We start from the raw sequence: 23,460 nt of genomic DNA, 5'->3' as shown, positions 1-23,460 counted from the left end.
TGCAATAACTATGATGAGAAATGTGCAACATTATGCCACTAACTAACTAAAACTACATAACCAACTCTTTCTTATTATGAAACTAAATAACTGACTCTATATCAAAACACGTGGTCTTCAACATTCATGTTTATATTTAAATAATAATATGTATTTTGAAAGGGCATTTCTTTATATATCCCAAAATTTCCTTTTTATATATATAGATGGTTAGTTATAAGGGAAATGTTTTATTAGCTCATCAGTATTTTAATTTTAATATTAATAGTTCAACCTTGTAGTTACTTTTTCTTACCTATAATTTAAATTTTAATTTATGCATAAAAATAATTACAAATAAATAAATCAATACTGTAGAAATTCCAAGTCGGCAAAAATCTTTTTTTTTTGGACCGACTTTTCTGATTGCCCAAGTTAGAAACTCAAACATTTAAAAGAGAAGAAAAATATCGCAAGCGCATACGACATGTACCATCTTTGGTCCACTATAAATACAGAAATTCGAAAGCGGCTGTAGAAGCAAACCCTCACATTTTCAGTCGAATTTTTTTCTCTATTTCACACATTTTTTATTGCAATCGGAAAAAAAGAGAGGCAGGAGAAGATATGTCAGGATTAACGTGCAACGCTTGCAACAAAGAATTCGAAGACGATGTCGAACAAAAGTCCCATTACAAATCCGAGTGGCACCGCTACAATCTCAAGCGCAAGGTTTTCTATTCATGAATTATTCTTTATTAAGTATGAATTATGATACGATTCGATGCTATTGCTATTTTGGTGCTTCTGGAAATGGAATTTCTGTCATTTGTTTTTGGTCCTTTTTATTGAATCTATCCCGAGTAGAAGTTAATTGTAGTATGCTAATAATTAATTTTGTATGGGTGGAATTCGTATTGAGAAAGTAGCTATGAGACTCTGTTAGGTTTGTGTGCAATTAAAAAAGGGAGTTTTCTACTAACAGAAAGATATGGCTAATGAGTTTGTGACAATCCGAATCATGAAATTGTTTTCCTCATTCTTGAAATCCTCATTTGGTATGGGAGTTTTCATTTTATTTGAAGCTAATCATGCTCATTTACTATGTTGTTGAACTTGAGAAACACTTCATGTTGTATTTTGCAATACTGAAGCTGCCCCGATTGAAGTGGTGGTGTTCTGAATTTACTTGGGCTTCTTCGTTCTGCCTGATTTGGTCGTGCCATGATGCCTGATGAATGTATATGTAATTTGCCTTGGTGCTCTTTATTGTTGTGAAGGTTGCTGGTGTACCAGGAGTGACTGAAACACTCTTCCAAGCTAGACAATCTGCGCTCGCTGATGAGAAAAAGAAGCTGAATGAGACTCCGATGCTCTACAGTTGCGGCCTTTGTGGAAAGGGGTATAGAAGTTTGAAAGCCCATGAACAGCACCTGAAGTCTAAAAGTCATTTGATAAGGGCTTCTGAAGCAACAGGCGGCAAAGATGAAGGTAGTACAATCATCAAACCTCTTACACGCCGTACTCCAAAGGAACCTCTGCAACCCCTGCATCATGTGATGGAGGAAGATGAAGAGAGCGAGGAGAGTGACTGGGAAGAGGTGGATCCTGATGAAGATATGGTTAATGAGAATGCTTCTAATGATGATATGGATGAAGATGAGGACGAGTTTGAAGATTTGGACCCATCTTGTTGCTTTATGTGTGATTTGGAGCATGCTACAATTGAGAGCTGTATGGTACACATGCACAAGAAGCATGGGTTCTTCATTCCAGATATCGAGTATCTGAAGGATCCTAAAGGTCTTCTTACGTATCTGGGGCTCAGGGTAATGATTGTATATTTAAGGGTAATCTACTATTTTTCTATGTTTGGACTTCTTGTTGACCTATATTTACATCCTCAGGTCAAACGAGATTTCATGTGTTTGTACTGTAATGAAAGGTGCCATCCTTTCAGTAGTTTGGAGGCTGTTCGGAAGCATATGGAGGCGAAAAATCACTGCAAAGTGCATTATGGTGATGGAAGTGAAGACGAGGAAGCAGAGCTTGAAGATTTTTATGATTACAGCACCAGGTAGTATATGTTTCTGCTTAATATTCTGACTAGTTGTAATTCATTCTGATTACTTTCTAACTTAATGTTTCTGGTTTTAAGTTATGAGGGCACTGATGGAAACCAACTGGTTGCCATTGGTGACATGGAGAATGCTGTTGCACTTGGTAGTGGTGGCGCTGAGCTTGTCATCACAAGGCAAAATAATGGGGCAACAACAAAGAAAATGCTTGGATCGAGGGACTATTTGAGATACTACCGCCAGAAACATCGGCCAACAGCCTTGCACAGTGAGATCACTGCTGCATTAGCATCTAGGTATGCCCATTGTGCCCTTTCTACTCAATATCAAAATCATGGCATCACTCACCACCTGCTTATTGGTTTTGGTGGGTGAGGCATGGGTTTAGGGATATTCGGATGTAAAGTAAAAAGAGTGCAGGCTTCATGTCGATATGGAAAACTTGATGCTATGAATATGCTTGCAGGTACAAGAGCATGGGCCTAGCAACTGTGCAGTCACGAGAGCATGTAGTCCGGCTGAAAGTATTGAAGGCGATGAACTCGTCTGGTGTTGAGGCCATGCGCTCTAAAATGGGTATGAAGAGTAATGTCATTCGCAACCTCCCCAAGAACTGCACCTATTAGTCCAACAACTATGCTTGCAATCGTTACAGCACTGTTTCATACGGCAAGATTTTCCCCCGTGCTCGCCTTTATGAAAGGAACTGGATAAAGTTGAAATGTTTACAAACAATTTAGAAATTCTTTGTTTGCAGTAATTTTTTTGCTGTATTGGATACCAAAATTTTGTATGTTTCGTTTGCTGAGGTATACGGCTCGATTATTATCTTTTTCTGTTTGAACTTTGAACTGAATCTCAAATTCTCAATTCATGTCAATGACTTGGTGAAGTGTTAAGTTTCACATCACGCTTTTGCAACATTTGGCTCCATTTCCAAGTTGATAAATTTTTTGACATTTTATCAACCAAAATCACGTCATTGAATTAATTTTCTCAAATTAGGACACGAGCAAGATGAATCAACAAATATACCTCATAAATCAACAAGGCATTCAGATGATGAAATGAAATGATACCACTTATAAACATTGTTCCAATTGACACAGAAATTCTAGCAGTAGTGGAATACAGACATACAGTCATCTAAGAAGCTATGGAAATCTGGCAAGAAATATTAACAAGGGGTAGAATTAAACAATTATTAGAAAACAGAGCACGTTAAAGTTCTACAACGAGAAACTCCTGCAATCCAAACAAGTGACCTAAGAGGAACATCAATCTGATAAGTTGATCATGTCAACCTAGAGTTTTACATCATCAACTCTGCCAATACGACTTTGGCATCTACTATTCGACTGAGATCTGTAAGCTTTTTGACTTTTCCGTTCCACACCTATGATGAACTCTATTCTGTTGCACAATTACTACAAGGGATTACCAAGAGTGTATATATATAATTGGAGTTAACATGAATTACAGAACAAGGGTAGTTGTACGTACATCACTGCAAATGAAATCAGATGTAATAACTTCAAGAAGTTGAAAATATGACATGTATCTAAAGAGATTCAGGTCCATTATAAGTTAAATTGCAAGAGAATGATGTAGGAGTATTCCTGGTGAATGCTTACCCTAGTTGTGAAAGAAGCGGGAACGACGTCTTCGAGAGCTGTGAGGAAAAAGATCCGGTGAATGTGCAGAAAAGAGAGAAAAAAACTTACACACAATAGAGATATACTTAAGTGGCCAATTATACACCTTGAACTGTTCATTGTCCACAATAATCACGAATTGGATATTACTAAGAACTTGAACATATTATAAGACATGTTTCATATCCAGGTAAACACAAGGACTCTTGATAACTCTAGTGCCAACCTATCGTTCTATCAATGACAAACTAAAAGATACGGTAATACCACATTTGATCTATCGAGAAACACATGGCATGTTATTTCATAAACCAAACTTAAAAGAGTACTATAAAGGAACATATAGAACGTTATGCTCACCTATGTTCTGCAACTCTTCGCCTGGATAATGCCCTTGCACTCACATATTCATCATCAGTCTCATCAGCTCTGTAATCCGCATATTCCGCAGATGACACAGAACCCTCATCAGAGTTTGAAGCATCAAAACTCAAACGGCGGTTTCCTCTTCTAGCATCACTGACTCTTGATCTTCTTCGGTTTCTAGATGCCCTAAACTTATCAAAAACATGATACAGAATACAAGATGTCCACCACTTTCCATTATTCCGGGGGAAGTCATCATAATCATCTCCAGAGTTATCATCTCCATACTCGATAACATAATCACCAAGAACCACTCCACGCGGAACTTCATTATGGATAGTACTTAATACATCTATGATCTCAGCAGACTGCTGAAAATTGTCCCAATCAAGCTGCCGTGCAGGATCTATTTTTGAAGGGCAGCCATGAGGATGTTCCACCTGTGCATGCTTTTGGAGCTCAGAATAAGTACCAGAAAATCGACATTTTTCCTCTTCACAGCAACGTTTCTTCTCATCCAGATACTTACGAGCCTTATTGACGACTACCCATCCAGTAACTTCGCCTCTGCATAAAGGGCAAGCTGGTTTGCTGTCAGATTCTGAACCCGCACACAGTATATTTTCAGCAGTACTTGGAGACTTGCCTTCCGGTGACACCCCGTTTGCTTGTTTGAAGCGGTACAGACAATTGGAATGCAAATGATCCGTGTCACATACGAAGGAACGACATCCTTTTTCATACGATGCGCATTGGAGAAGAACAGCATTGTGAGGGAAGTCCAAGCATATGGAACACATCACATCATCCCAGTTAGTATACAACTGAATCTCCTCCATCATAAGTGTATTTTGTCCTGAACTCTTGCCTTCCACCATGAGTTCTGGAAAGCGAAAAATTAAGTTCCCGTAAACATGATGCTTCAAGTCCAAAACTCTTCCTAAGAAGGTTAAAACACAGACAAGCAGCTATAGATTTCTGGGTCGAAAATCAGCAGATGTAGGCAAAATATTTTAGACTCCAGTGATCGCACATAGTCGTAATAAAACAAAACCAGACCCGAGAGTACATCAGCCTCCACCAAGCACTCACGAAACACATTCATTTACCAACGCTCGAAGAAATTATCATTGTTTACTCAAATTTCCCCAATATCTACAGTATTACAACTGTTTCAAGCTTTGCATTTCCATGATCAAGATAAAAATATCCCCCCTTCATCTTGATATCAGAAAGGATTTCATCAATCAAAATAGTTCTATATATATACACTTAACACTTCATAATTTCTGTTTTTCCATTGAACAAGGGCAACCCGATTATCAGAACATCAAAACATGAATTCACCTCAAAATCATTCCTTAGCTTCTTCACACAAAAAGTGAATCATATTACAGATTAAAAGGAGCTCGCTTCTCAGTGATGCATCTCAAGAAAATGAATTAGGGTGGAAATAAGCAAAATACACCAGAATCATGTCACTCACAAAGTAGTTCAAAGCAGCACCAAGCCAATCGGCCAAATAATTTCAGCAATTTCACAACGAAACGATAAGCAACCGCGCAAGAATCAAATCATCCAATTCACTTTTACCCAATAGTCAACCATCTCACTAAACACACGACAAAAAAAGAATTCATAAACATCGCGTGCTTGTACATGCGCAATTAAGTAGTAGAGCGAGAGAGAGAGGAGAGAGAAACCTGGTCAATTAAAAGCTCCTCAAAATACAGTGTCTGGAATTGGAAAAGTAAACTTGAGATGATGATGATGGAACACTGTTGAATGTCGAGGCTAGGCTGAGGGTACTTTTGTCATTTCGAAAAAGCATTCTTCAATTCTTTTATTTTTTGAGCTCAATTAAAATTGATTATTTTACCGTAATTATATAAACAGAAGATTAAAATATGCATTGATTGATAAAAACATTAAATAATGGTAAACACTCGATCTGGCGCCGGCGGCAAGGTTGTGAGCAACCGCCGGAAGCAGCGGATCGCCGCCACTCCCTACGATCGTACTCCGCCGAGTCTGCTGCCGAAGAGCCCTAGCTGGTTTTCCGGTATAGTTGTTCCCTCCGCCCGCGCCATCGCTTCTGGCGCGGGGAAAATCATTTCCGCCATCTTCTCCGAGTCCAGCTCTTCCTCTTCCGAAGATGAGGATTTCGCTTCAGGTGCTCCTTCATCTACGTTCACTTTTCACGTCATTGTTGTTTTTATGTTCCTATTGGCGCCATTGTTTCGTATAGTTGTGCATTTATGTAATTGCTCATGCCGAAGCTGTAGGATTGGAAGAAGCGGCAATCGGTGTAGAATGTCGAGTAAAAATTGCATGATATTGTATTCCTTGTCATAATTTGAACTTACCTTGTTTGATTTGATCGAAATAGTACTTTCTTAGACTAAAGGAGATGACATCCACACGTAGAATTGCAAAAGCGAAATAGCAAAAATGAGATGTTAGGTAGGAGATTAGTGCTGGAAATGGTGGAACTTATGTGAAAAAGAAGATCAAATTATAAATCTACTTCAGTTATGTGACTCCTCTTTGATGTCTTCTTCTATTTATTCCTTTTATTTTCTCTCTTATATTTCTCTTTGAGAGAATAGACTTGGTAACATTAGGCTACAATGAAGAAGCTACAGAAAGAAACCATAAAATAATAAACATGTTAAATGAATGTGTCGTTTAGCGAATTATACTTCTCTAGGATAGTCATATTTATAGAAGAAAGACAGTTATTGTTCAAAATGATTTTGAATGATCGGTACAAGAGGTTTTAATAATCCATCGTAAAATTATTACATATGCCTACTTCAAGGGAGAGACAGGTGATTGTAGATCATGTGTGTATGGTGCATTAGCAGGCTTAAAGGATAATGTTTTAAAATTATACTATGTCTGAGCTCCAAAGAAAGTTGATGTATAGTTTTGTTGATAAATGCTGAAACAAAGGGTATTTTCCTGGAGCAAAACAAAGTTAGAATCAATTTTTATTTCCTCCTAGAAGTTAGAAAATCCGAGTTGTAGATCTCTGATTCTTCAAATAAGTAAGATCATTGTTGATAATTGACCTACGTTTTAGAACTTAAAATTTTGCAAAAAGGTTTTTCTAATGTAATGTGATAGTCTCAAGGGCCAAATCAAGATAGAAATTTATAAAAACAATTGGAAATAAATTGATCTGGACAAACTGGAAGAAAATGAAGTAGTACTTAATACTCAGGTAAAGCCTACACATCAATTTGCTAAAATTCATCTCGAAGCCAGCCCAAGCACCCAACATTGATAATGAAGATAACCTTCTGATATTCATGCCCAATTAGAAAAACCTGTCAACTCAACTAACCAGAGCTTTACCGAGTCATCCTAAATAACAAAACACTAGGAGTCTGGAAACTAAAGTCCTGTCCATCCATTTATTATAACCCTAAACATATTACCTAAAGAAAATATAAGGCATCAATTCAGTCGATATGCATGATCATGTATTCATGTCTTTAATCATTAGATGTTACTATTCTTCATTAGTTCATGCATATTCAATTCATGAACATTGTTTTACCTGCCTTCATTTTGACTGACATGTATGCATCTCATTTTCGTTCCATTCCGTCACAATACTATTCTCTTTTGCTCATTATTTTAGTGACGTAAAATTTCTTTTCTTTAGATTTCTTTTCTTTTGTTTGCTATTCTGTATTCACCTACTTCATTTTTCTTTTTATGTGGACAGAAGATGATACAGTCAATGATAATTTTCCTAAGCTCCCATGTAATCAAGAAAATACATTAATCGAGGTAATTTATTGTTATTTTTATGCACATTTATCAGACCTTACTGATGTTGAGTCAGCCTAGGACGCACTAGTTCTTGTTAGGGGATGAGAGTCTTTTCTTTGTGAATTAATTGATCAGTTTATTCTCATAAAAAGTAGAAGGATCTAGGTCCCGGACAAATCCTTTCCCAAGAAAAAGAAAATTATAGGAGTGATTTTAAAGAGTTCATGTACACTTTTGCATCTGATCAGTAATCCATGTTTTGACCTGAATTGATTATTACCCTAATGACAGGAAATTTTGTCTACTAGTATGAAATGAGGTGAAAGTTGTGAAGCACTTGTACATGTAATGTAATACTTAGTGCATTGTGCATGTATGGTGGGAAGGGAACATGGCAACATTCACCTATTTTGCCTTATTGCTTTTTTTATAAAACAAGAATATCGTAGTAATTGATTCTAATGGATGCGTTGTTGGAATTCAAATGTTCTGACGGTTTGTTCATGTTATATTAGAAAATTGAGACTTCTTCAGAGATGATGCAACACGGACAAGAGCCTCAATTGAAATTGTGGATGAGTGAAACCAAGAAGATCATTGAACAGCTTATAATGATGCATACCTTTTCAAGGTATTATTATCATCTGAAATTGTGGTTGCTTAATTGCTCAATTTTGCTCCCAACAGAAAAAAAGAAAACGTAAAATTGCTTGAAATTCGCCAGTTGACTGTTTTCAGTAAATTTAATAAGATACAATGTGAAATTTCCAATTCAGGGAAAGCTCCAATCATATACTAATGTGCATCACTCCTCAGAACTTTTATTTTTGCTTTTATCATGTTTTTGTGCTAATGCGTTTACATGTAAATGGTCTCAATTCTGTTATACAGTCTGAATTTGACAAATATATACAAGAATCTTGAATGCAGTATATGGACCTTCTGACTGTTGCTACTCTTTGCAGTTTGCGTTCATGGGAAAAATGTTACCTGTGGATGGATTACTTATACACTGATAATGTTGGTCTTTCTCTCACATCTGTTGCTATCGTATAAAAAGCTTACCCTTTCATTTTCAATTTTATTAGTGAAGAGCGTGATATGTTGATAGAGGTTCTTAATTCACGGGTTATAGACTCGTCAATCGAAGCAGGGGACAAAAGTTCTACTGTTGGCTCTCCAGGTAACAAGCTCAATCACGATATTGCTTTCTCAAAAAGTATAAAAACTCTTCCTATGTGGTTTTGGCATTCATTGATACAACTCTTATATTTATGGAAAATATAATGCAGATCTTTTGGATAGAGCTGTTCAGCAAGCTAAGAAATGGTTTCAAGAGAAAAAAGCGGTGCTGGGTTCAGTGACAGAATTGGCACAGGGGTCCTCCAACCTTAATTCAACAATGATTGAACATGTTGGTGATTCTTCTCCTTCCTCTTATTGTTTCTTTCTTGTTGATAAGATTAATGGAGAATAATTGTGTTTGTCCATTTTGCATCAATGGTTTTTTTTTCTTTTTTATTTGGTCAGTAATAGTTGCCTGTTGTGTACTCAGATGAGATTATTTTTCTTTGCTTCCTCTTTGAGTTTTACAATCTTTCAAGTTTCAAGATTATTTTGCATCTTGTCATTCTTTTGTTTTTTTGCAAGCCGAATTTTTTGTTGTGTTTAGCTCTCATTTTTGTTCACCATCATTCTGTTGTTGTCCATCTGGGATGTGTAGAACCGGAAGCTTTTTGCCTCTGGATCATGGAATATTCAGGAAGAACTACAGAGAGTGCGCTCAAGGGCAGAAGAAGATAATGTCTGCAGTCCATCAACTAAACCTGATCCATCGCACTCTGCAGCTGCACAAATCAAAATAGGATCTGCTGAAGCATTTGCAGTGGAAGAGGGATTGACTGAGCCACAGTCTTTAAGGATACATAGTCAAGATGACTTGGTAGATGCAGGAATCAGCTGTATAGCAGGTTGGTTGTTCCATAACATAAATATCAGGTAGCCATGAACTTAACTTAATGCATCTTACACAAAAAGAAATTATTAGTCGGTAATATTTTTAGGTAGTGGAGTACGCCTATACGTGTATATATATATGAACAACGTACTGAATTATATGATTTTTTGGCTCTGTTAGATCTAAAGTCAAGGCAATGCAGTAAGGCTAGTGAAGCACTGTCATCCAATCCACATGCTTTTGTTTCTGTTAACAAGGTACTTGGGATATTGCTCGTTTTCCCCTTTAAGGAGGTTGTAGTAAGTTGTTGATACATCTGTTGAGTTTGCGGAACAATACACCTTGCCATGGGGCATTTTGATGGCACTCTGAAACATCTGTGTTTACGTTAATCGTCTCCCAAGGTTCCAGAATGTTCTGCGTCTAAGCTCATTCCCTTGCCGAGTCCCAACCATGGTGATGAGCCAAATTCTGGTAATTGGGCTGTCCTCATCTGTTCTCCTTCAGTAATGACCATCGATTTGCATGTCAGTGTTTTTTTTTGTACATGATAGAAAGAGATTTGTATGCAAATTAAATGTCCCAGAATCTTTTTTTTTGCAGATCTGCTGTTGAAATTTGTCGGAGGAGAGAGTGGACATGGTTTGTTATCATCTCAAGTCAGGTAAATTGATGTATTAGTCTTCCATTTCTCTCATTCTTGTACCCAAACCAAGTTAGCACATGGAGTATGTGATATCTGCTCCAAACAAACCTTGATTCCGTTTTGCAGTTTGTCAAGAGGTGTAACTGAGCACAAGGATCAAATGGAAAACCACATGCCATGTAGTCCAGATGTGAATATCAACCTTATGGAAGGTAATTATGTGTTTTTGAGCGAATCTCACGTGGAAGTCCCAAGCATGAGTGAAGACAGCAGTCGGACGAGTGGTTGTCAGACTAGTTCATTTGGTAGGAAGCAACAAGGAAGGAATGCAAGTAAACACTATAGAAGGAAGCGGGGTAAGAGGTAAGGCGGAGAAGGGTTGTTTTGTTGAGAGTATTTTGCCGAATAGAAGGATTGTATATGCTGTGATATGTCAGCACTTAACACTTAGTTTCTCTTCTATTCAGCTAAATATTAATAATTACATCATCATATTTCATATTAGCATATTCCTTCATCCATGAGAATTACTCTCAATTTTTCTATTTTAATTCTCGTCTTTTATTCTCCTTCTTTCTTCTATGTTGTTTTGTCCATGAAAAATTCACCCATGATAATTAGTGTCAATTTTTCTATTTTATTTCTCACCTCTTATTCTCTTTCTTTTTTCTATTTTATTTGATCATCTTGGTATTTTTCCTAAGATGATATGGACTAATCCATTTCGATTTGAAGGAAATGGAATACCTACATTATATATACCTATCTTTCTGGCTCGAAAAAAAAAGAAATTGCTCCATTGTTTTAATTCATAAAAATTTGATTTACTTATCGTATCAATCTTGATATTTCAAATTTGATAGTAATAAAATAATTATGTAGGTTTTATATTGTTTCCAAAATTTTCCCTTAAATAAAGTAAATTACCCTAACCTGATAATGATAATTAATTTTGTGGTTATTTGGAATAACTAAATCCCCTGATTTCATTCAAAGTGAATTTTGAGTTTTTGATCTCCGTTTGTCTTTTTCCCCACGAAAATAAACCCCTTTCTTCCACCGCCGGAGGGTTTTAGCTCTGTTCCGATTTTCTCTCTCTACTCACAACAATGGATCCCCTTCCATCCGCCACCATTGCTCGCCAAACCTGGGAATTGGAGAACAACATTGTCGCAACCACCGCCTCCTCCGATTCCTCCGACGCCATTTTCTTCTACGACGACGCGGCGCAGGCCAAGTGCCAGCAGGAGAAGCCCTGGGCGAATGACCCTAACTACTTCAAGCGCGTCAAGGTATCCGCCCTCGCGCTGCTCAAGATGGTGGTGCACGCTCGCTCCGGCGGCACCATCGAGGTCATGGGACTCATGCAGGGGAAAACCGACGGCGACACTATAATCGTGATGGACGCCTTTGCCCTCCCCGTTGAGGGCACCGAAACTAGGGTTAATGCGCAGGCCGATGCCTATGAGTACATGGTTGATTATTCGCAAACCAACCAACGGGTAATTTCAAACTTTTCTCTCACTTATGATTGAATCTATTCTGTATTTGGAGAGGATGTTATAGAATATATGTGTGAGAGTACAATTTGCAGGAGTTTTGTTGATAATCGGCACCATTTTTATGGCATTGTTGCACAAGTTTCTTTTATAGGCTCTTTTTGTTTTTCTGACTATCTGAAAGTTCAATTGTTCAATCATTCAATCATTGCGAGTGCAGCAGTATTTTCCTGAATCTTGTATCTGATTTTGTTTTTGGAGGATTTTGGATATGATCATAACAGAAATTAGGTTTTTAAGTGTGAAATATGTAGACATTTGCTGTTTTCTCTAGGGGGAGGGTTGTTTCGCCCAAAAGCTAAGCGTGCATAGCACATTTACGGATATTTAGACATTTAAATTTATTGCTCAAACTAATTATTGTCAGTGCTTTGATTCTATTGTATTATGTAATCAACTTTGAATTTATGGATGAAGGCGGGTCGATTAGAGAATGTAGTTGGGTGGTACCACTCCCATCCTGGTTATGGCTGCTGGCTTTCTGGTATAGATGTTTCCACACAAATGCTAAACCAGCAATACCAGGAGCCGTTCCTAGCAGTTGTTATTGATCCAACAAGGACAGTTTCTGCTGGGAAAGTGGAGATTGGTGCTTTTAGAACATACCCTGAAGGTTACAAACCTGCAGATGAGCAAGTCTCTGAGTATCAGACCATCCCTCTGAACAAAATTGAAGACTTTGGTGTGCACTGTAAGCAGGTGATCACCCCCATGATATTTAAGCATTTAATATGACTATTTGTATATACATAATATGCATAATTTTCTGAATTTTGTTAATTTTCTTAATTGTGCAGTATTACTCGTTAGACATCACGTATTTCAAGTCATCGCTTGATTCTCATCTATTGGATCTGTTGTGGAACAAGTATTGGGTGAACACCCTTTCTTCTTCACCTTGGCTTGGTAATGCAGACTTTGTTGCTGGTCAGATATCAGATTTAGGTAATTACTACTGCCATGATAATGTTATTATTTCTTGGCTCCATTATGTTAATGGCATAAAAAAGCTGAGTTTCTGGCCAGCATGCGGTCCAGATAGTAGATGTTATTCTTGGTGTTATAGTACTAAGGTAAGATTGTGATTTATGCAGCTGAGAAAATTGAGCAAGCTGAAACTCAAATCGCTCATTCAGGCTTTGGGTCTTTGGTAATAGCACCTCAAAGGAAGAAAGAGGTCGGTCACTAATTCCCACCCAACATTTTACCTTTTCTCCTAGAATTACGTGGTCTCAGTTTGAGACTTTGAGTTTGTGTTTTCTTGCCCTATTAGCTTATGCATATGCACCAGAAGTTATTATCTTTCACAAACTCCATGAAGTTATTGATTTTCATCTGTTTGTCATTCCGTGTCTTTGAAGTTCTCAAACACAAGAATGAGAGATCCAATTTTTACTTTTTCTTTTGTAACACATCAACAGTTTCCCATTATCTGAATATATAGTTTTAAAAAGGCATAATCCCAGTATCTGAATATATGTTTTAAGTATTTTTCTTTTCGCTTATTAAAACACACTTCCAATCGTAGTATTCACATGATACACTTTCACTCTTTCAGCAAACGTGTTACTTTGTGTATTTCATAACTAAGAATTGCGAACTGGTATGGCATTATGAGTTAGCTGCCAACTAAACCGAAGATGCATCCATTGATCAAGGGCCAAGTTTTTACCATTATCATGTGATATCTTAATGTAATTATTTGAGTCATTTTTCCATTTCCTTTCTGATCCATTTGCCATGGAGCTCTTTAGCACTTCCAAAAATTGCAGCTCTTGCTTGTTCATTAACACTGATCCAATTCTGTAATCTTTCCAAGATTAATTTCTTCAGAAGATACATGTATTTACTTTTTAATTGCGTTGATAAATGCATGCACATTTACTTGATCATATATAGGAAGCACAAAGAGAAAAATGTTTTACTGCAACCAAACTCCTTTTCATCTACTTCCATTTATTGCTGATTGTGGATTTGCTATTTTTCAGCAAGAATCTCAACTTAACAAGATTACTCGTGATAGTGCAAAGATAACTGTGGAGCAGGTTCATGGTTTAATGTCACAGGTAAATTGCAATCTTCTCTATTATCATAATTCAATTGCAAAGAAGTTTGGCTTTGAACTGATCAATACTCAATTTATTTCCCTTTGTTAGGTCATCAAGGATATCCTATTCAACTCTGTTGGCCAACCCAGTCAATCTCAAACTGACCCAAATGGTCCTGAAGCAATGGCTGAAACCTGAGCCCATGCATCAGTAAAACCTCTCTAATTTATGACTTGATGGCCCTTCCTCTCACTATCTGGCATAGCAAACCTCTGAGTTCAACACAATTGGAGCTCATGAAGGTGGCTTCAGAAACTTTTGAATTTGTTGGTGCTGCTGGGGAGTCGAAGTAAAATTAGAGAATGTTGAACATCTATGTTTTTTTCTTGAATTGGTAGTAGACTTGTCTATTCTCGCTTGTAAATGGCTCTATCAACATTGTTCTTAGCTGTTCACATCTGCTCAGTTGAAAGTCTATCGTCTCTTTACGTCTTATACTGAATTTTGTTGATCTTGAGGCCATGAACTTGCTGAGACTTTTTTTAGTAGTAGTATTTTCCAGTTAATAACCCCAGACTAGTAGACAAGTTTTTGTGTTTCTATGTTCTTGTGAGGGGTAGGGAATCAAATTAAATGTGACATTTGAGATGGGATGTAAAATAATAAGCCTACACGAGTCTGCATTATTGATGAGGATATTACTTAGGTAGAAATGTTGATGGCTTGAGAATTAGAGATGGGTCATGTCAAGCTAGTGAATAAAGTACTAATGTATAGTGGAATGCATGTTGAGTGGCTGTGGCATTACATTTTATCTAATAATGCCCCATTTATTCGTACTAGCTACAAAGAATATGATCCGTGGCATATATTCCTCATGCAGCCTAATTCAATTTGATTATAATCCAACAATACCTACTAGTACTTTTATATACAAGGGGAGATTATCTTAAAACCTATAAATATACTTTGGGCGAATTCTAGTATTTTTCACGAATTTTGAAAGGGGTTTTAAAAATCACAAACTTTTGAAAGTATAAGTTTTCCAAACCCGCGGCCCATATGGAAATATTTCGATGGATATGGCTTGGTCTATATTATACTAGTACATGAAATGATTTCGTTTCGACGCCCTAATTCTTGAATTCAACGTGGAATAATATAGGCCTATAAGATAAAAATATGTCTTGTAGATCTAGATTTGAAGAGTGACCCGACATTTGAAAATTGACATCAATCTAAAAATTTATGAGTTTTAAGTCGATTTTCAAAGTTCGTAAAGTTAGCCAGGTAGAGGATACGGATACAATATTTAACTTTTAAAGCTTTTTATTATAAATTGGGTATGGTGGAATATTGAGATGATTGACATAAAAGTTAAGTAAGATTAGAAGAACACGATTCCCTGAGACAGCTCCAATAAGTTCGGTTGTTTTGGGCCGATGCTTTTTGGTCAGGATTCTCTATATCGTCCATTTAATTTCTTATATAACTATTTTAGCCTTCACAAAAAGCAAAATAATTAAAGCCTACTCTTGTGGTTTTCTGCAATTGTTATATGTACCTTATATCGTCTAAGAATCAAACACGTCTTGTAAGAAATGATAACAACAATAATAATAATGTGTCCCTTGAATAGTGGTACATTTATAATTCCATTTTATAAAGTTTGAGTTTTAGGTAATTTGGAAGAAGACACCCACTAATCAAAACCAATTAAATAAAATACATTCTCTTAGAATACATTAATACACTTGAACAAAATCACTAATGATCTTGGATGAACTTTATTAATATTGTCTTCAGGAAAACAAAAATCAAATAAGTATTTCAATTTCTTATTGGATAAAGATCATATTTGGTAAACATAAGTTCCATTTTCTCAAAAGGTCACTAATGTGTCCTTTTTATTTCTACTTAAACGTTAGGAATAATTGGACCTTCTTTCTTTAATTATTCAATCAAATGCCTCTTTATTTTATTCTTTTCAAAACTCAATATTCTTTTAAAGAAAATTACTATAGCACACAGTTCAATTCAATTTAGAATCTACAGGGAATTGCAGTCAAACTATTCATATTCCAATTGGAGTGGAGCTGATTTAATTGCTTAATTATCTTTCTTGATTACTTTCAAAATTCCAAATATTCAGTGATTTCATGTAACCCTCGAGTATGGGTGTGTTTGAAATATATATTCTCGATTAATTGAGGTGTGAAATAGTATTAAATCTGATTTCATTTAGGGGTTAAAGATAAATTTATGAGCTATACAATTGGCATAATTGTAAACTTTACCTTATCACAGGAAACTTAAATTTGGTACTTTGTCTTCTACTATTTATAACTAATTTCCATATGAGTAAACTATGATAATTTAAGACTCAAATGTTAGAGGATTGGAAACGAAAAGGGTTTATGTGTTTATTTATTTATTTATTCCAATGAAGAAGTAAAAAGGCAATAACTTCACATGATTTAGATATGCATATATGAAGATGGTAAGGTGCATGTGAAAGTTGATGAAAAAAGTGCATTAGGATGCCAAAAGCTCAAGCCCATGCCTCCTCACATGAAAAAGATTATGTCCTCTATCACAACAATAATAATATACAAATAAAATTTGAAAATCTTTTTTAGTATTTACTGGTAAATTATAATCCATCAAATAGTGGGGTGGGTGGCAGGGAAGAGTCGAGAAAAGCATGATTTTCTCAAAGAAATATTGTAGAGATCATAATTAATAGGTACCATTAATGAAGAAGCAAAAAAAGCAACTTAGTAGTACTATTTTATATGCAAAAATAAACAATATAGCAGCCCTTTTTTCTTTTCTTTTATTTTCTCTATACATATGAATTTATGTTTATTAGAGGTTTTTTTATCAAGAAAAAGTCTTTAAAAGTACTCCTTGCCAAATTTTTCAAGAAATACTTATCCAAATACGTCTTGCTTTCTAAAATTATCAATGCTAACCTTATCCTCGCGTGGAATCTTTTGTGCAGTGATGACGATAATGAATAGGGATCAAATCAAATAAATATCATATCAATTTAAGGAATTGAAAATAAATATAGTTCATGTATATTGATTAATTAGGTGGATAATAAGGTCATGAGGATGGATTTCTCGTGGGAATTATCATATTATTGTTATAACTTATAACGATTATTTACATACACAATGATGTTTTTCATGATAATACTTTTTATATTTTATTACAATAAATAATTTATGTTATATCATGTACGGTACCAAATTAAGATCAACAATGCTTGTAATAAGCTAGAGATTAAAGAATTTGTTGACGATCGACTCAAAATTTGGCAAATATTTTCAGATGAACCCTACTTTTTAATGACATGTTAATTAATACTACGAAATTAATTCCCCTTTCCATCAAGAAAAAGAAAATAGAGCGAAAACTTACCATTGAAATGAAGTAGATAAATTGAACTAAAATAAGGAAGCTAGTGAAGACTTTACATATAGATCCAAATAAACACCAACAGAAAGGATAATAGAAATTTGATTTAAACATTCATTGGCACTAAAGTGCATACATTAGGTCACACGTGGCCTTCTAGACCTACCACATATACACACAATGACACAAATTTTTCTCTCTCACACAAACACAATTCACACACACACACACAACCAAATTTAGCTCCATAAATGAGTGTGCAAGACATCCATTTTAATTTGATTCCACCCCACTTCAATTTTCCTGTGGCTCTATTTCCAAATCATTAATCACCCTCTCCCTCTCTCTCATCAAACAAGAAAAAGAAATAATAAGATGGTCTTTCACTAGCTTTTCTCTTCTTCTTGAAGTTGATTAGTTTCTGAGTTTACAAGGCTGCCTTTTCTCTTCCAACATGGCCACCACCAAAGGCATCAGTCTTGAAGAGATCAAGAATGAAGCTGTTGATTTGGTTTGTAACTATCTACACATACATCATATACATGTATCATGCATGTGTGTGTTGTTATATACACTAATTGAAGATGCATGCTTTTGCCACTCTTTTTTATTCATTTTTTGGCATGTTTTTTATTTTAGTATTTTCTTAAAATGTTGCTTAAAATCTTAGTACAAAGGAGAATTTTAGAAGCGAATGTTTGGTAGTGAGTTTTCTTAGCAAAACTTCGCACACATTGGGGTGTGTGTGTTTCTGTGTTTTTGCTTGGACATTTCTTGTCATTTTCTTGTCTTTTCTAGCTCCACGCCATCCTTTCATTTCTGCCAGGAATTTTAAACACTTTTTTAATGTTATTTTTTGCATGTTTCATTTACTGGAGCAAGCAATAAATATGTTTGAAAACTAGTAATTGATTTAATTTACTGATTTTCTGTGTTTTTTATTTAATATGTTGGATTCCATGATCTCTGTATGTAAGGCTGTTACAAGCATTTAATTATATTGTTGGGAATCAAACCAAAATTCTAGTTGGTGCACGTGGAATTTTTCGTTTTGTTTTACTCTGAACAAATAAATTGTAGTAAATCATTTCACTGAGATATAGTTGTTTCTTTCATTATCGCAACAAAATTACTGTTAAGTACTTTGATTTTGGTAAATATTAACTTTGTCAGTATGTTGTGTGCATCAGTTTTATATTGAACACTTAACACCTGATTTTACAGTTTTTTTATTATACTTTTTAATGTGATTCTTTACTTTGTTGATAATTTCTTCTTTATGAAAGCTTTATTGGTCTAGTTTAGATTATAAGCATGAATAAAGTTAGCTGTGCAGTAGTTTTTATAGGTATCATTTATGTTAGTCACATGCATATTGCATTCACTCAGTTTTCTTGTCTTTTTAAAGGCAGTTGAGGTTTAAGACAAAAAGGAAAGAAATAAAACAACCATATAATAGTTTTTTTGAGTGATATTAAAATGAGATATGCATGAATTGTTAACTAACACTTTAATTGGATGGTTAATGATCAATTAGTATGATAATCTGCTAAATATTATGCATTAATTAACCAAAACTCAATAATATCAAAGGTTTGAAGAGGAATTATGTGTACTAATTTTGTATATGTTTGATTATAGTATATGATTTATAATAGTGAGTTGTCTCATATGCACGAGTGTTCATTCTACTCATATGCACGAGTGTTCATTCTACGTGTTATCTGCGATGGCTTAAGATGGTATATTTAACAACATTTTGAATGCCCAATTTACAGGAAAGGATTCCTGTAGACGAGGTATTCGAGCAGCTAAAATGTACGCGAGAAGGTCTAACTTCGGAGGAAGGAGAGAACAGGCTGAAAATATTTGGTCCAAACAAGTTGGAAGAGAAAAAGGTTAGACCACATTGCCTTGTTTCTTCATGTGTGAAAGTTATGTTTGAAAAGAAATGAGTGGTGATTGTTGGATGTTTTGTATGTAGGAGAGCAAGCTCCTCAAGTTTTTAGGCTTCATGTGGAATCCGTTGTCGTGGGTTATGGAGGCCGCTGCCCTGATGGCTATAGTCCTTGCCAACGGGGATGGAAGGCCTCCCGACTGGCAGGACTTCGTTGGCATCGTTGCATTGCTGTTCATCAACTCCACCATCAGTTTCATCGAAGAAAACAACGCTGGCAATGCTGCTGCAGCTCTCATGGCTGGTCTCGCGCCAAAAACAAAGGTAACTTGGTTAAAATACTCTGCTTATGATCTCAAGATTTCGATTGCAAGAATGGTTTATAACTTGTGTATGATTTAGGTGTTGAGAGACGGTCGATGGAGTGAGCAGGATGCAGCAATCCTTGTCCCGGGTGATATAATAAGCATAAAGCTGGGAGATATTATCCCTGCTGATGCTCGTCTCTTGGAGGGCGACCCTTTGAAAGTCGACCAATCTGCATTGACAGGGGAGTCCCTCCCGGTGACCAAGAGCCCCTCGGATGAGGTATTCTCCGGGTCAACGTGCAAGCAGGGAGAGATCGAGGCTGTTGTCATTGCAACGGGCGTCCACACCTTCTTTGGAAAGGCTGCTCATCTGGTGGACAGCACCAACCAAGTTGGACACTTCCAGAAGGTTCTGACCGCCATCGGGAACTTCTGCATCTGCTCCATCTTCATTGGGATAATCATCGAGGTCATTGTCATGTACCCGATCCAGCACCGCAAGTACAGGGACGGGATTGACAACCTGCTGGTCCTCCTGATTGGAGGGATCCCCATCGCCATGCCAACGGTGTTGTCTGTCACTATGGCTATCGGGTCCCACCGCCTCTCTCAACAAGGCGCCATAACAAAACGAATGACCGCCATAGAGGAAATGGCTGGGATGGATGTTCTATGCAGTGACAAGACTGGAACACTCACTTTGAACAAGCTGACTGTTGACAAGAGCCTCATCGAAGTTTTCGTGAAGGGGTTGGACAAAGAGCAGGTGATGCTGCTCGCAGCTCGGGCTTCGAGAACTGAAAACCAGGATGCCATAGATGCTGCCATTGTAGGGATGCTTGCTGATCCGAAGGAGGTACATGTTGTACTTGAACAAAATATTAATTTTAGTTCAATTTGCCTTAGATATATCATCGTTTCTGTCTCGATTCGACAGGCGAGAGCTGGTATAAGAGAGGTGCATTTTCTGCCTTTCAACCCTGTGGATAAGAGGACTGCATTGACTTACATAGATTCCAACGGAAATTGGCATCGCGCGAGCAAAGGTGCACCCGAGCAGGTATGCCAGCCTTGTGATTTTCTTTTCGTCGTGACTCTTTCTCACAAATCCTCCCTTCTCTGTAGATATTGGAACTTTGTCATAGCAAGGAAGATGTGAGGAAGAAAGTTCATGCTGTTATTGATAAGTTCGCTGAACGTGGCCTTCGTTCGTTAGGAGTTGCTAGACAGGTTTTTTTAACATATCTCCGAAGTTGCACTGCCCTTTTCTGATATGTTCATTAGTTTACGTTCGTGTTGCCTTTTTATCGTCGTCTGCAGGAAGTTCCTGAGAAGTCGAAGGAGAGTCTTGGAGGGCCGTGGCAGCTCGTTGGCCTTTTGCCTTTGTTCGATCCACCTAGGCACGATAGTGCAGAAACAATCAAGAGAGCCTTGAACCTTGGTGTGAATGTGAAGATGATCACTGGTAAATGAATCATATGTTTGTTTTTGTACATATGTTTCGAGCTACTCACTCGTTCCTCGTTATTCAGGTGATCAGCTTGCCATTGCCAAGGAAACAGGACGCCGGCTTGGAATGGGGACTAACATGTACCCGTCTTCATCCTTGCTTGGCCAGGACAAAGACGAATCTATAGCAGCACTTCCTGTGGACGAGCTGATCGAGAAGGCTGATGGCTTTGCTGGAGTTTTTCCCGGTGAGTTTACATTTTCATTCGATGCTGTTTCGTGCTAATCAGTACTATGAAATGAAAATGGTGTTATGTTTAACTGCAGAGCACAAATACGAAATCGTGAAGAGATTGCAAGAGAGGAAGCACATATGTGGTATGACGGGGGATGGTGTGAACGACGCCCCAGCTCTGAAGAAGGCAGATATCGGCATTGCTGTTGCTGATGCAACAGATGCTGCTCGTGGTGCATCAGACATCGTCTTGACTGAGCCGGGGCTGAGCGTCATCATAAGCGCAGTGCTTACTAGCAGAGCGATTTTCCAAAGAATGAAGAATTACACTGTGAGTTATGCTCATTTCATCACTCTATGCATATTTAGCCTATGCTTAACTCTCTGAACTAACTATGTTTCCAATGTCATTTTCAGATATACGCCGTCTCAATTACAATACGTATTGTGGTAAGTATTCGAATAACGCCAAAAATGCAATGTCTCAACACTAGCATTCTCCTAACTCTTGTTTTTTGACTATGCAAAACAATATAGTTTGGATTCATGCTTATAGCGTTGATATGGAAATTCGACTTCGCCCCATTCATGGTTTTGATCATCGCCATACTAAACGATGGTTAGTTAACTGCATCCAAATCGCTATTTAAAAAATTATACATGTATTAACGTGTTGCATACGTTTACCAGGAACCATCATGACTATCTCAAAGGACCGGGTGAAGCCATCTCCGGTCCCAGACAGCTGGAAACTCAAGGAGATATTCGCCACCGGGGTCGTCTTGGGAGGGTACTTGGCATTAGGGACTGTACTCTTCTTCTGGCTTGTGAAGGACACCAACTTCCTATCTGTGAGCACGGGATTTTCTTTGATGCCGTAAAAAAGCTTTGGTCTATAACTCTAGGCGCGTTTTAGTCATTTATCGACTCTCTGTATACGCAGGACAAGTTTGGTGTGAGGTCAATAAGAGATAGTCCTGAGGAAATAATGGCTGTGTTGTACCTGCAAGTGAGCATTGTGAGCCAAGCGCTCATCTTCGTCACAAGGTCTCGTAGCTGGTCATTTGCTGAGCGCCCCGGGATGTTCCTTCTTGGCGCTTTCCTGATAGCTCAACTGGTAAGATCTTGATCTGAGAGTGCTGCATTCATCCTCATCATCATAGTTGAGATATAGACTGATATAAACATATTTGATTATTTTCGATAATAGGTTGCGACCTTGATAGCTGTCTACGCGAACTGGACCTTTGCGAAGATCAAAGGGTGTGGTTGGGGTTGGGCGGGCGTCATCTGGCTTTATAGCATCGTCACTTACTTCCCCCTCGACATCCTCAAGTTCTGCATTCGCTACGTGCTTAGTGGGAAGGCGTGGGATAATCTTTTGGAGAACAAGGTACGATTTCCACATACTTCACGAGAAGCTTGTTTCATTTACATCTCGTGGAGCTAATGCACAATTCTCTTTATTCGGATGTAGACTGCATTCACCACCAAGTCCAACTACGGGAAAGAAGAGAGAGAGGCTCAATGGGCAGCTGCGCAGAGGACTTTGCACGGCCTTCAGCCACCAGAAACCGGGAATCTCTTCAATGAGAAGAACAGCTACAGGGAGCTCTCCGAGATTGCTGAGCAGGCTAAACGACGGGCAGAGGTTGCAAGGTACTAAATATTCCATCCTAAACCTCAAAATTTAGTACAGATTATAAGTGAAGCGGTATTGCTAAGATTGTACGAGCTTTGTGTTGTAGGCTGAGAGAGCTGCACACGCTCAAGGGGCACGTCGAATCAGTGGTGAAGCTGAAGGGACTGGACATCGATACGATCCAGCAGCATTACACTGTCTGATCTAACCAAAATATGCAATGAAAAGAGATGAAGAGATGCATGTTGTTGTTGTTCTGAGAAATCAGCTTTTTAGATAGTTAAACTAGTTTTTGTTATAATCGTACTTGATCAAGCTTGAAGCAGCAACCCCATTTAATCATAATAGGATTTGTTGAGGTTGTGCTGTTTTATCATGAATAATGAAAGCACATGAAATGCTATATTGTTTTTTCCTTACTAGAATTCATAT

The 23,460-nt window shown here is 37.3% G+C and overlaps 5 protein-coding genes across 15 annotated transcripts; 4 read left to right on the top strand and 1 right to left on the bottom strand.

The window, feature by feature from the left end:
* The first annotated feature begins 485 nt into the window (after positions 1–485).
* LOC125215107 (cytoplasmic 60S subunit biogenesis factor REI1 homolog 2-like) lies at positions 486–2,962 on the top strand. The gene is made up of 5 exons (XM_048116420.2): positions 486–711; positions 1,260–1,808; positions 1,887–2,056; positions 2,138–2,353; positions 2,524–2,962. The coding sequence occupies exons 1-5, from the start codon at positions 607–609 to the stop codon at positions 2,681–2,683; spliced, it is 1,200 nt and encodes a 399-aa protein (XP_047972377.1). The 5' UTR covers positions 486–606; the 3' UTR covers positions 2,684–2,962.
* Positions 2,963–3,117: 155 nt separating this feature from the next.
* LOC125215110 (uncharacterized) lies at positions 3,118–5,882 on the bottom strand. Of its 9 annotated transcripts, none has more exons than XR_016137165.1 (4): positions 4,073–5,775; positions 3,692–3,729; positions 3,561–3,618; positions 3,118–3,484 (listed from the first exon to the last, which is right to left on the bottom strand). XR_016137165.1 is itself a non-coding variant. In XM_089068612.1 (3 exons), the coding sequence occupies exons 2-3, from the start codon at positions 4,954–4,956 to the stop codon at positions 3,693–3,695; spliced, it is 921 nt and encodes a 306-aa protein (XP_088924738.1). In that variant the 5' UTR covers positions 4,957–5,690; positions 5,782–5,882; the 3' UTR covers positions 3,118–3,692. The 9 variants fall into 9 exon arrangements, 7 of the variants coding, with proteins under 7 accessions (XP_088924738.1, XP_088924739.1, XP_047972386.1 ...); XR_007175213.2 differs by having other exon boundaries at positions 3,118–3,470; XM_089068612.1 differs by adding an exon at positions 5,782–5,882 and having other exon boundaries at positions 3,118–3,729; positions 4,073–5,690.
* Positions 5,883–5,985: 103 nt separating this feature from the next.
* Positions 5,986–10,981, top strand: LOC125215105 (protein KAKU4-like). Of its 3 annotated transcripts, none has more exons than XM_048116419.2 (10): positions 5,986–6,251; positions 7,815–7,879; positions 8,377–8,492; positions 8,950–9,044; positions 9,154–9,275; positions 9,585–9,831; positions 9,999–10,075; positions 10,223–10,345; positions 10,422–10,482; positions 10,591–10,727. In XM_048116419.2, the coding sequence occupies exons 1-9, from the start codon at positions 6,014–6,016 to the stop codon at positions 10,431–10,433; spliced, it is 1,095 nt and encodes a 364-aa protein (XP_047972376.1). In that variant the 5' UTR covers positions 5,986–6,013; the 3' UTR covers positions 10,434–10,482; positions 10,591–10,727. The 3 variants fall into 3 exon arrangements, with proteins under 3 accessions (XP_047972376.1, XP_047972375.1, XP_047972374.1); XM_048116418.2 differs by having other exon boundaries at positions 5,991–6,251; positions 7,818–7,879; positions 10,223–10,292; positions 10,591–10,981; XM_048116417.2 differs by having other exon boundaries at positions 5,991–6,251; positions 10,223–10,292; positions 10,591–10,981.
* A 356-nt stretch (positions 10,982–11,337) lies between these two features.
* On the top strand, positions 11,338–14,566 carry LOC125215109 (COP9 signalosome complex subunit 5a-like). The gene is made up of 6 exons (XM_048116422.2): positions 11,338–11,966; positions 12,441–12,722; positions 12,821–12,968; positions 13,118–13,200; positions 14,012–14,089; positions 14,180–14,566. Exons 1-6 carry the CDS (start codon positions 11,574–11,576, stop codon positions 14,267–14,269), a joined length of 1,074 nt encoding a protein of 357 aa, XP_047972379.1. The 5' UTR covers positions 11,338–11,573; the 3' UTR covers positions 14,270–14,566.
* A 3,164-nt stretch (positions 14,567–17,730) lies between these two features.
* Positions 17,731–23,447, top strand: LOC125210156 (plasma membrane ATPase 4-like). The gene is made up of 16 exons (XM_089068611.1): positions 17,731–18,008; positions 19,276–19,395; positions 19,482–19,718; positions 19,797–20,558; positions 20,640–20,762; positions 20,828–20,932; positions 21,023–21,167; positions 21,235–21,399; positions 21,479–21,717; positions 21,804–21,836; positions 21,924–22,005; positions 22,077–22,237; positions 22,330–22,503; positions 22,597–22,779; positions 22,864–23,045; positions 23,135–23,447. The coding sequence occupies exons 1-16, from the start codon at positions 17,952–17,954 to the stop codon at positions 23,229–23,231; spliced, it is 2,865 nt and encodes a 954-aa protein (XP_088924737.1). The 5' UTR covers positions 17,731–17,951; the 3' UTR covers positions 23,232–23,447.
* Positions 23,448–23,460: the final 13 nt, after the last annotated feature.

This window comes from Salvia hispanica, chromosome 3 (genome assembly GCF_029641045.1).
Source record: "Salvia hispanica isolate PSC_SH4W2 chromosome 3, Shi_PSC_v1, whole genome shotgun sequence".
NCBI lineage: Eukaryota > Viridiplantae > Streptophyta > Magnoliopsida > Lamiales > Lamiaceae > Salvia > Salvia hispanica.
The sequence above is the reverse complement of the archived record's forward strand: the minus strand, read 5'-3'. Positions and strand labels throughout refer to the sequence as shown.

Coding starts and splice junctions, on each gene's coding strand:
- LOC125215109 (XM_048116422.2), top strand. CDS start 11,574: ATGGATCCCCTTCCATCCGCCACCATTGCTCGCCAAACCTGGGAATTG. Junction 11,967..12,440: donor ATTCGCAAACCAACCAACGG/GTAATTTCAAAC, acceptor TTATGGATGAAG/GCGGGTCGATTAGAGAATGT. Junction 13,201..14,011: donor CACCTCAAAGGAAGAAAGAG/GTCGGTCACTAA, acceptor GCTATTTTTCAG/CAAGAATCTCAACTTAACAA.
- LOC125215110 (XM_089068612.1), bottom strand. CDS start 4,956: ATGGTGGAAGGCAAGAGTTCAGGACAAAATACACTTATGATGGAGGAG. Junction 3,730..4,072: donor CGAAGAGTTGCAGAACATAG/GTGAGCATAACG, acceptor TTTTCCTCACAG/CTCTCGAAGACGTCGTTCCC.
- LOC125210156 (XM_089068611.1), top strand. CDS start 17,952: ATGGCCACCACCAAAGGCATCAGTCTTGAAGAGATCAAGAATGAAGCT. Junction 20,559..20,639: donor TGCTTGCTGATCCGAAGGAG/GTACATGTTGTA, acceptor TCGATTCGACAG/GCGAGAGCTGGTATAAGAGA. Junction 20,763..20,827: donor GCAAAGGTGCACCCGAGCAG/GTATGCCAGCCT, acceptor CCTTCTCTGTAG/ATATTGGAACTTTGTCATAG.
- LOC125215105 (XM_048116417.2), top strand. CDS start 6,014: ATGGTAAACACTCGATCTGGCGCCGGCGGCAAGGTTGTGAGCAACCGC. Junction 8,493..8,949: donor ATGATGCATACCTTTTCAAG/GTATTATTATCA, acceptor CAATTTTATTAG/TGAAGAGCGTGATATGTTGA. Junction 10,293..10,421: donor TGGTGATGAGCCAAATTCTG/GTAATTGGGCTG, acceptor TTTTTTTTGCAG/ATCTGCTGTTGAAATTTGTC.
- LOC125215107 (XM_048116420.2), top strand. CDS start 607: ATGTCAGGATTAACGTGCAACGCTTGCAACAAAGAATTCGAAGACGAT. Junction 712..1,259: donor GCTACAATCTCAAGCGCAAG/GTTTTCTATTCA, acceptor ATTGTTGTGAAG/GTTGCTGGTGTACCAGGAGT. Junction 1,809..1,886: donor TTACGTATCTGGGGCTCAGG/GTAATGATTGTA, acceptor TTACATCCTCAG/GTCAAACGAGATTTCATGTG.